At 46.8% G+C, this 11993-nt stretch overlaps 1 protein-coding gene across 1 annotated transcript; it reads left to right on the top strand.

Annotated features, from left to right (window-relative positions):
- Nucleotides 1-2036: 2036 nt before the first annotated feature.
- LOC124691085 (cadmium/zinc-transporting ATPase HMA3-like) lies at nucleotides 2037-11583 on the top strand. The gene is made up of 7 exons (XM_047224367.1): nucleotides 2037-2307; nucleotides 2404-2759; nucleotides 2841-3096; nucleotides 3182-3319; nucleotides 4223-4550; nucleotides 8090-8298; nucleotides 10433-11583. Exons 1-7 carry the CDS (start codon nucleotides 2037-2039, stop codon nucleotides 11368-11370), a joined length of 2496 nt encoding a protein of 831 aa, XP_047080323.1. The 3' UTR covers nucleotides 11371-11583.
- Nucleotides 11584-11993: the final 410 nt, after the last annotated feature.

Raw genomic sequence — 11993 nt, 5'->3', positions numbered from 1 at the left:
CGGAGGTGAGCTCTCGTGCACCGTGTTTGCGGACCGCAAGTCGGCCGAGACGGCCATGGCTCCGCAGGTCCCTACGGACACATTGGATGGCCTCCGCCTGCGAGGTGTTCGTTGAAATGGGCATACTAAAATTTGTCCGTTTTCATCCGTAGATCATGGTGGACAGCCGACGACGACTACTTCTTCAAGAACTTCATCGACACGTCGTCAGACGAGGACTCCGACGACGAATTTTTCACGGATGCTGCGTTGATCATCCACGAGCACATTGTCTCGCAGATCCCCGTGCACCGGGGGTCCTTGCCGGGGCGCGCGGCCGCCTTGGACCGCAAAAGAGAACGCGGCCACGACCAGCTCTTCACCGACTACTTCCAACCAAAGGCATTGTTCACGCCGGCCATGTTTCGCCGTCGTTTTCGGATGTCCAGACCGTTGTTCCACCGGATAATGGATGGCGTCAAGCTCTACGACGACTACTTCAACACGAAAGTGGATGCAATTGGCAAGGTAGGCCTCTCTTCGTACCAGAAATGCATGTTAGCGATTAGGATGCTCGCATATGGCGTTGCCGGTGATTTCGTAGATGAGTACACGCGCATGAGTGAATCTACCGGCTTGGAAGCGATGTACAGGTTCTGCAGAGCAGTGATCGGTTCGTTCGGAGAACAATACCTCCGGCAACCTAATGCAGAGGATACAGCTCGTCTGTTGTCAATCAACGCTTCCAGGGGGTTTCCTGGGATGCTTGGCAGCATAGACTGCATGCACTGGGAGTGGAAGAACTGCCCCTTTGGTTGGCAGGGGGCATACAACGGTCATTCTAAGGGGTGCACAGTCATTCTTGAAGCTGTTGCTTCACATGATACATGGATTTGGCACTCATTCTTCGGAATGGCTGGCTCGCACAATGACATCAATGTGCTGCAGCGCTCTCCGGTGTTTGATAGGGCGTACGGTCAGTCCCCTGATGTGGATTTTGAGATCAATGGCCACCACTACACCAAGGGGTACTACCTTGCTGATGGTATCTATCCACCTTGGGCTACACTCGTAAAGACAATCCGAAAACCCAACTCGGAGCGAGGAGGCAAGGTTTGCCAAAGAGCAAGAGGCAGCCCGGAAAGATGTCGAGCGGGCGTTTGGCATCCTCCAAACTCGTTGGGCTATCGTCGGACACCCGCCGCGAGCCTGGGATGTGCAAACTCGTGGGAGGTGATGACCGCTTGTGTAATCATGCATAACATGATTGTTGAGGTAGAGCAGGATGATTCACTCTTTGATAATGACCGGGAGGGCCGGGGAGAGTTGGTTACTCCTCAAGGTGGTCCGAGCATCATTCCAGGACATTCTTCATGCACACCATGAAATTCGAGATCTAGCTGTACACAACCACACTGCAGGCTGATTTGATCGAGCACGTGTGGCAGCATGTAGGCAACAATGCTGCAAACAACAATGATGATGGAAATCCCGAAGCCTAAAGCATTTGTAACGTTTTTACATTTTATTTGAATAATACTTTATCATTGATTACGTGGACAATGTACTGTGTAATAAATTTTGAGCATTTAAACTATTTTCTATATTTTCTATAATTTATTTGACGTTTATAGTCAATTTACAAGCAAAAACATACCATACGGCGCCGCGACCCATTTCTGCAGCGTTGCCGCACCGCGCAACCCAAACGGCCACCCAAACAGCCCAAAACGGATGGTCCAGTGCGTCCATTTGGATCGCTCGGTTGGAGATGCCCTTACAGCACCATCCAGCGCGCTGCAGTATAGCGCCTATGGTGGAGATGCTCTAAGTTGTCCTGACTCGTGCGCCCTGAGCTCTTCGCTCTCGTTGACGGGGTTGCGTGCATCGTGTAGCTCAAACCTCTACTCCTCCTTCTCCAAATCATTTCTGCTCCCGTTGACTTGTTGTTAATTCTCGTTTGGGCTGTTGGCTTTGTTTCTCGCTGTTCCTCTGCTTGCGTTTCTTGGGCAGCTGCATCAGCGTGGTAGGCTCGCGGGCGATCCGCGATCGGACCGATGTCGGACGGTGGCGAGAACCGGCGGGGAGCGACGTCGGACGCGGCGCTCGAGGAGAGCCTTCTGCCCCAGGAAGCCGCGGCGGCGAGGACGACGAGCAAGTACGAAAAGACATACCTGGACGTGCTGGGCGTGTGCTGCTCGGCGGAGGTCGCGCTGGTGGAGAGGCTGCTGGCGCCGCTCGACGGCGTGAGGGCGGTGTCGGTCGTCGTCCCCTCCCGGACCGTCATCGTCGAGCATGACCCGGAGGCCACCTCGCAGTCCCGCATCGGTAACCCCTCTTCCTCTCGACCAAAATCTCCATGACCATCGAGAAACCTTACGATTGTCAGCGTGCTGCTCTGCCCGGTCCGGCATGGATTTTCAGTGAAGGTTCTGAACGGGGCAGGCCTGGAGGCGTCGGTGCGCGCCTACGGCAGCAGCGGGATCATCAGCCGGTGGCCCAGCCCGTACATCGTCGCCTGCGGCGTCCTCCTCCTCGCGTCTTCCTTCAGCTGGCTCCTGCCTGCCCTGCGGTGGCTGGCCCTCGGGGCGGCCTGCGCCGGCGCTCCCCCGATGATCCTCCGGGGCTTCGCCGCCGCCAGCAGGCTCACGTTGGACATCAACCTCCTCATGCTCATCGCCGTCGCCGGAGCCGTGGCGCTCAAGGACTACACGGAGGCAGGCGCGATCGTCTTCCTCTTCACAACCGCAGAATGGCTCGAGACCCTGGCTTGCACCAAGGTACCATACACACACAGTACAAACACCTGAGCGATTTTCAGTTAGTTTCCTTAACACACAGTGATGTGAATGTGATGCCAGGCCAGCGCCGGGATGTCGTCGCTGATGAGCATGATCCCTCCCAAGGCGGTGCTCGCTGAGACGGGTGAGGTAGTCAATGTGCGCGACATCGGCGTAGGCGCCGTCATCGCGGTGAGGGCCGGGGAGGTGGTCCCGGTGGATGGCGTGGTGGTCGACGGGCAGAGCGAGGTCGACGAGAGGAGCCTCACCGGGGAGTCTTACCCGGTGCCGAAGCAGCCGCAGTCCGAAGTCTGGGCCGGCACGCTCAACCTGGACGGTACAACAAACAACTGCCTCCTCAGCTGCAATTTGTTGCACATAAATGCCTGAAAGCAATGTGTGTTTCTCTGCTTCGATTCCAGGTTACATTGCCGTGAGGACGACCGCGCTCGCCGAGAACTCCACGGTGGCCAAGATGGAGAAGCTGGTGGAAGAGGCCCAGAACAGCAGGTCCAAGACGCAGCGGCTCATCGATTCCTGCGCCAAGTACTACACGCCAGGTACCTTGAGGCCTTGCTGTTGCTGGTAGTAGAATGAATATTTGTGGATTAGCAGGGATAATCTCCGTGGGGATTGAGTGAAACCACTGCTTTACCAAATCTTTCCAAATCTCTGATCCACTATATAGAGGTAGTGTATTGAGTTATAGGGGAAAAAATGCACTTGGAGTGGGGATTAAATTAGCCTAACATAGTAGAACTAATCATGTCATTCTGATAAATCAGGATTTCGGGTTTGATTCGACCTACAAAGCGCAATTCTTTGGGTCATCCCACACATGCATGAACGAGTCAGCTTAAAAATTTTGGGTACCTCCAAAGATAAAATTATTTGCTTGGTTAGAAATTTAAAATAGGCTATGAACTCCGAACCATCTTGAGAAAAGAGGATGGACAAATTGTCGGCTATGCCCTTTGTAGGCAAACCCAAAAGCTAGCGGTGTACCTCTTTGTCTATTGCTGGTATTTCAAGAGAGCATGCGGGATGATGAAAGAACGGATTGGGCTTCCCTCCGTTCATACTTTCACTTGGATGCCTTAGCTTTCCATCATGGAGTGGTGGACGGGTATGTCCAATAGAACCGTGGCAAACCGTAGAGGCATGGCTTCTATCACCATGTTTGTTTGTTGGACAATTCGAAACGAGCGGTAACACGAGAATCCTCCGCAACAAAGCCATGCCACCGACTATCCTTCTTGCTAAAGAAGAGGGAGGCAAACATTTAGATCACTGCGGATGCAAAAAAAAAAATTGAGAGTTGTAATTTTGAGAGAGTAATCTCTTTGTTGAACTTTTTTTACTTTCTGTGCACCAAAACTTATTTCTCCTTAATTAATGAAAAGAGTGAAAATCTTTTGTCTCTGTTTTCTTTTAAATGATTCTGCCGTTCTTTGCCTGGGCAGCTGTGGTTGTTCTGGGAGCAGGGGTGGCCCTGCTGCCGCTGCTGCTGGGAGCGGGTGATCCGGAACGATGGTTCAGGCTGTCGCTGGTGCTGCTGGTGAGCGCGTGCCCGTGCGCGCTGGTGCTGTCGACGCCCGTGGCCACCTTCTGCGCTCTCCTGACGGCGGCGAGGATGGGGATCCTCGTCAAGGGAGGGGACATCCTCGAGTCGCTGGGCGAGATCACCGCCGTCGCGTTCGACAAGACCGGCACCATCACCAGAGGGGAGTTCACCATCGACGCCTTCCGCGTGGTTGGGGACAAGGTTCAGGTGACCAATCTTCTCTACTGGTACGTTACGCTTTCATTCACTCACATCGATCTGTCCAGTTTTTTTTTTTTCAAATTGGGCTACTCTACTTTCCATTACTCAGCATAACGGAAATACATTGTTTGCTACTTCCTCCGTCTATAAAAAGATATCTCAATTTCTGATAAATTTGAATGTATCTAGATACCAAAATAGGCACCTAAAAAAAGATACCAAAATAGGTCTAGATACATCTAAATTTTAACGAAGTTCAGGCATTTTGTTATGAAAGGAGAGGGGAAAGAAGGGACACCCTCGCACAGGTCAGGAAATCTGATGTGAGCGTTTAGGCATTGAAACACCCGCTACGGGGCAAAAACGTGCCTGCACTACAGACTAAGAACCCCAAAACAGAGCATGCGAACAACATCCGAATTACATGAAACCACCACTCAACAGTTCCGAAACCTAGACAAAAGAACAGACCCACACAGGCGAGCACGTTACAAATCCTTCAGCTTCCGTCAGCGTTAGATTTGCATGATTACGGACAGGCGATCTGAAGCAAATTCTCCTGAGAAGAAGCCACCATATTCGCCGTTATCATCATCGCCTGCTGTGCTCCGTTCTTGAGCTGCTCACCATATGTTCCCTTGTGCAGACACACCTAGTATACAAAGAAGGAGCACATAGTAAACACTATCACTGAAGGGGATCTCATCATATACTAGTAACCATCAAAGGTGACTTTGTTCCTAACTGTCCAAATGGACCAACAAACAACCCCAATGAAGAAAGTGTAAAACCTTTCACCATCAGGAAAAAAGAATAAAGCCATGCATAGCACAAACTAGAACCAAAAAAATAACCCCAAAAGACCCCAAACACATCTACCAAAACTGCAAGTAAAGAAAATATGGTTGGCAGTTTCAACAGAAGGAGCATAGCGGACATCCAGGCCAATTTCTTTTCTTTAGGTTTTCTCTAATCAAAATTGCATCTTGAAAAAGTTGCTAGAGGAAATTCTTTATTTTAAGAGAGAGTTTAGCCTTCCAAATCCACTTATTATATGACCCAGCTAGATTTTTTTCCAAGAAACAATACATGGAGCTGAAAGAGAACATCTGATTCGATGGCAAAGACCAAACCATTTTGTCTGTTCCAAATTTCTTACAAAACCCCTCGCCCTATTTTTTAATTCCTCCCATGGAAATAGCAACAAGGGGAACAACCTCCGCCTGATAAGAATATTGCAATCCGACTCCAACACTTTATCAAAGGTAACCTCTTGAGAAATATCAGACAACAAAGGGCAACTAATGCATAAAGGGTTCTCATCCAACCATGGATCTAACCAGAACCGAACCATGTTAAGACTTTTTAGAATAATTTTCCTCCCCTCAAAATATTTGTCTTCAAGGTGAATCGTTTGCCTTCATCTTTACCGAAGCCAACTACTTCTCCTCAGATGCTTAGGTCTCACAATACTGTGACAAAGGTCATTTTGAGTATCTAGCTTCCACCACCATTTGCAAATGAGACTTACATTTTGTTTATGCAAATCCTTCATACCCAGACCACCTTTTTCCGTGGATCTACAAATCATTTTCTATTTTACTAAATGACACTTCTTCTTTTCTTTATACCAGCCCAAAAGAACCTTTCGTCTACGTTTGTACAACTTTTCAATAAAGGTCAAATTTAAAAGAAACATAGACATATAATAGGACGTGATACATGAGACACACACATCTAATAAAGTTAATCTCGCTTCGGAAGAACCTCAATCATAAATCCAAGATTCGAGTTTTTTTTATGAACTTCACATCAACAAAATCCCAATTATTATTTTTGAGATTCGAGAAGGTTACTGGTACCCCCAGGTATTTAAGAGGAAGACTGCCAATTTGACAATTGAAGAACTTAGAGTAAAAAATCTAATATAGAATAATCCCCACCAATAGAAAACTCTTCACTCTTAATATAATTAATTTTCAAACCAGACATCATCTCAAACATGTAAAGGAGTTTTATATTTATAGCTTGAACAGGGTCATGTTTCAAACATAAGAATGTATCGTCTGCATATTGCAAAATCGCAATACCATTTTCAACTAGATCTGAAGCTAAACCAGTGATATAACACCATTGGTTTGAGCTTGTAAGACCATTTTCGTCACACATTCACCCGCCATATTAAAAAAAGTAGGGGACAAAGGGTCGAACACCTTTCACACTTCGTAAATAGGGCTCCACTTCGTTGTTGATCTTAGCACTCACAGTACCATTGAATTAAAAAAATCACCCATTTGCACCACAGTTCACAAAGCCTTTCAATTTATGTCACTCCAAAAGTAAATCCCAATTCACTTTACCGTAGGTTTTCTCGAAATCCGATTTCAAAATAATGCTAATCTCTTTTTTTTACACGAGTATGATGCATCACTTCATGCAAAGTCATGAATCCATCCATTATACTACGTTTCTTAATAAACATGTTTTGCTGTATGCTGAAAAGTTTGTCAGCATATGGATCCAACCTATGAGCGAGGGTTTTAGTTATCAGCTTATACACGCAACATACAAATGGGTCTAAATTGTTGGATCTTGTCAGCATTAGCCATTTTAAGCAAACGAGTTATCACTTCGTAATTCAGTCATTGAACATCTAAGAACCCAGCAAAGAAGCACTCAAATATATGCATAACATCCCCTTTAACCACTACCCAGCAGTGTTGAAAAATTTAACCGGAATGTTGTCAGGTCTGGCGCCCTATTTTTTTTTATGGCAAATAAAGAATTTTTGACCTCTTCCATCTCGAAAGGTTTAATAATATCAGGATTATCCATATCATTCATTTTGTCATTTTCGTTCCATAAAAAGGGGATATTTGAAACATAATACCAGGAGCGGGACCAAAAAGATCCTTATAATAAGTTGTAGCATGTTCCAGGAGATTCTTGGTACCCTCAACAATATTTCCATTAGCTGTAAGGGTTTGCATGGTATTTTTTTTATTTTCCTACCATTATACCCTCAACAATCATCAGGGGACAAAGGCTCCGTTTCCTCCAACAGATCTAAAGTGTCCAACTCAGATTTTAACTCATTTTTTTTCATCCTCTTATGTCCAAAAATATTAGAACCCCAACCTTTGAAATACTTTTCTTATCCTTTTTATTTTGATGTTCAAAACATCAATAGGATCCCCACTACACACCTCTTTCTGCCAAAATTTTCCCACATTAATAAGGAATCAGAATTTTTTAGCCAAGACATCAAATTTGAATTCCCTTGTTTTATTTTGAGCCATAATATCACCAGTATATCAAGTATCAGGGGATTATGATCAGAAAGTTCTCGTACAATTTTCTTAACTTGCACAAGAGGAAATAAAATTTCCCAATCAGAAAACATAAGAACTCTGTCTAACTTCTCAAGACTTGCGGGTTTTTTTTTTTTTTTTTTTTGCGAACCTCAAGAGTTGGGTTAATTTGTCTATTTGACCAAGTGTAAAAACCACCCGACATAAAAATGGATTTCTTCTGTCTGAGAAAGCTTCCTTCACTGATAATGCAGGATTTCAAGCATTGAGAGCAAGTCGAGCCACCCAATGGCAGCTGCACTTGTGGAGTACGCCCAGTCCAAATCTATCCAGCCCAAGCCGGAAAACGTCGCCGAGTTTCGCATCCTTCCCGGGGAGGGAATCTACGGAGAGATGGACGGTAAACACATCTACATTGGGAACAACAGGGCATTGGCAAGGAGATCATGCCACACAGACACAGGTGAGCGGAAAGTGAATTCTAACGGAACCGGTAACTACCGGAGTCTCTCCCACCAATCAACTACTGCCACATCATCTAGTATCACATGGGTATTCCTTCTGAAATCTTTGTATCTTGATTTCCTGCATGTCTGTGGAGCCCACCCACGTGGATGTGTCTGCATTCTCACCCATCTGCTTTCCATACTCTCTCCTTAATTATTGATCTCCACGCCCACCACACAACTTGTATCACATTTGATGGTGAAATATATTCTAACTATTTTCAATACAAATTTGAAGTTATGAAATATATTTTTGTTAGATTTCCACAAAAAATAGTAATAACTTTTCGAGAAATTTGGAAGTTTGTAATATTTCAAGTATAGGTTAAGTAATATTTGGGAATCAAAGAGATATGGCATATATCTCTTATATTACTGGAAAAGAGATCATACCGAACTGAAGCCAATTAGGTTTCAGAAATCAATTCGTTTTAGGACAAAATCAAAATACAATCAAAATTTTGCGAGCTCACCAAATCAAACAAAAAGATATTTTTATCAAGTATGAGTTCAGTAATATTTTGGTATCCAATAAATATTGTGTCATAGAGCACCACCTGACCTAGAGGCGCCTCGGTCGCTCCCCGCGAGCGACCTGGGCGCTAACCTAGCTAGCCGTCGGGAGAAGCTCCGCCTCCACCTTCCTCCCTCGCCGCCGCCGGCAAGCGTCGCCGGGCAAAGCCCGCGCGGCGGCGGGATTCACATATATTATAGTTTACTACTAGAAAACAGGCTATCAGTTTTCCATCAGTGGCGCACCACTAGTGCGCCGGGCGCACTAGTGGTGCGCCACTACTATCACGCCACTGCTAACAGTTAGTAGTGGCGCACCACTCATGCGCCATTGCTAACTCAAGTAGCAATGGCGCATGGTTGTTGTGGTGCACCACTAGTATTTTCATAGCAGTGGGGCACCTGTTTTTGGTGCGCCACTGCTAACAGTTAGTTGTGGCGCACCACTCATGCGCCATTGCTAACTCAAGTAGCAATGGCGCATGGTTGTTGTGGTGCGTCACTAGTATTTTCATAGCAGTGGGGCACCTGTTTTTGGTGCGCCACGCTAGCGATTAGTAGTGGCGCACCACTCATGCGCCATTGCTAACTCAAGTAGCAATGGCGCATGGTTGTTGTGCTGCGCCACTAGTATTTTCATAGCAGTGGAGCACCACTAGAGGGGTGCGCCACTACTAGTGATCTTACGGCTAGGCCTTTTTCTAGTAGTGATTTATTTAAATAATTTTAGTCCATTTAAAATATGTCCAAATTTTTGTGAGCAACTCAAATCGTATGATCAATATATTTCCTAAGTATGGGATCAGTAACGTCTTGATGCCAAAGAAATATGGCACATATTATATATATTTTTTCTATTTACTAAAATTTGAGTCATACCAAAAATGATCTAATTACATTTGTGTGAACACGAAATAACTAGAGTATGTGTGAAAAAACAAACTGAACTTTTACAAATTTTTCTTAAAAATTATATGAACCCATACTTAGACAAATATCTTGTTCGCTTGATTTGAATTTCTAACAATTTTTTTTAAAAATCCTGAAACAGACTTAAACTATTTTTACACGAAATATAGAACTATAATATGTGTGAATCATATTTATGAGAAACAGGAAAAATAACAGAGTATGCGTGAAAAATGAAGTAAACTTTTACCAAATTTTCTTAAAAATTTGTATGAACCCATACATAATAGAAAACTTTTTCGTTTGATTTGAGTTACTCAAAACAATTGAAGAATATTAGCTAGGTGTGGTGTAGTCAGCGCAATAAGCGATGAGAGAGAGAACGCCCATACATCCGGTCAGCTTGCAAGTTGCAGCCGACAGAGCCACATGGGTGGGATCCACCGAATAGCAACAAATTAAAATACGCTGTTTACGTAAGGAATACTGACCCTAGGGTGTGGCTGTTTGCACGAATCATGAAACTTTCTGCGGTAGATGTTTGTCCGGTAGTTACCGGATGCGTTAGAAAAACCGTTCCCCACAGGTGAGTCTATAGCAAGCACTGAACAGCAAAAAATGAAACTTCACAACAAGTTCAACTCATTTGTTGTGACGTTTAATTTCCAGTTCCAGAGAAAATTGACGATCTGAAAGGCGTGTCCATCGGCTACGTGATCTGCGACGGGGACCTCGTCGGGGTGTTCTCGCTTTCGGACGACTGCCGGACCGGCGCGTCCGAAGCGATTCAGGAGTTGAGATCCATGGGCATCACTTCAGTGATGCTCACTGGGGATAGCGCGGAGGCAGCCAGGCACGCGCAGCAGCAACTCGGCGGCGTCCTGGAGGAGCTCCACTCCGCGCTCTTCCCGGAGGACAAGGTCCGGCTCGTGGCCGCCTTGAAGGCCAGGGCCGGCCCCACGATGATGGTCGGCGACGGCATCAACGATGCGCCGGCGCTGGCGATGGCGGACGTGGGCGTCTCCATGGGCATCTCCGGCTCCGCGGCCGCGATGGAGACCAGCCACGCCACGCTCATGTCCAGCGACATCCTCAGAGTCCCGGAGGCCATCAGGCTCGGGAGGCGCGCGCGCCGGACCATCCTCGTCAACGTGGTGGCGTCGGTGGCCGCCAAGGCCGCCGTCCTCGTGCTCGCCCTGGCGTGGCGCCCGCTGCTGTGGGCGGCGGTGCTCGCCGACGTCGGCACGTGCCTGCTCGTGGTGCTCAACAGCATGCTGCTGCTTGGAGAGGGGACCACGGGCCGCGGGAAGGAGGAGGCGTGCCGCGCTACGGCGAGGTCGCTGGACATGAGAAGGTCTCAGCTCGCCGCCCTTGCATCATCCAACACTGCTGCCCCTGCCACTGCTAGCGGCGAGAAAGACTGCCACTGCTGTCAGAAGCAAAGCGAGTCTAATGAGGACTCGGTTGCCATCGACATACCAGCCGACGAGCACCGCCAGGAAGAGCTGACATGTGCGCCAACGAATGGACAAGTCACCGGATCTAACCCTTCCGTGATGCCTACTTCTTCGAGCTGCGCGTCCCAAGGATGCTGCTCTGGTGAATGAATCAGGTAGCATGGGAAAAGTGCAAGAAAATGGCGATCGCTGATCAGATAGCATGAGTGTCGCAAAGAGCTCCGGAAATTCAACTGATGCATTGTGTAAAGTTCTAGGGTGGTGTTACAACAACTCTCAAAATTCAACCGATGCATTGTGTATACTTCCGTAGGTGTGCTAACGCATGTCTCGAGTCGAATTTGATCGCCTTCACAAATCACAATTCACATGTCGCGGCTAGTTTGCATATTCTGTCCCTTCCTTTTCTGAAGAAAGTACGGTGTTTTCTATCTTTAGTTATACTTTATATTATGATGAAGGTGTTGATATGGACTTTTCTCTTCTTCTCACTACCAGAAAACCTCGGCCCTCGGGTCATTATCAAGGTGCTTGTATTATATGCGGTTATCAGTCTTGGCTGGCTATAGTGCTGCCTATCCTTTTGTTCAGTACACACTCTATGCGCCACTTTTCGCTTGGGCATAACTTCTCGATGCTATGCCAGTGGCAGTATAACCTTTAGTTTGTCATTTGCTCTGCGCTGGCTGGTTCAAACTTATCTTGCGCAGTTAGGCTGAGTTGAACTTCAGAAATTCTATAATACAAGCTGGAGGTGGGAAAATCTAGAATGT

Source organism: Lolium rigidum, chromosome 2 (assembly GCF_022539505.1).
Source record: "Lolium rigidum isolate FL_2022 chromosome 2, APGP_CSIRO_Lrig_0.1, whole genome shotgun sequence".
NCBI lineage: Eukaryota > Viridiplantae > Streptophyta > Magnoliopsida > Poales > Poaceae > Lolium > Lolium rigidum.
This window is presented reverse-complemented; position numbering and strand designations above follow the sequence as displayed.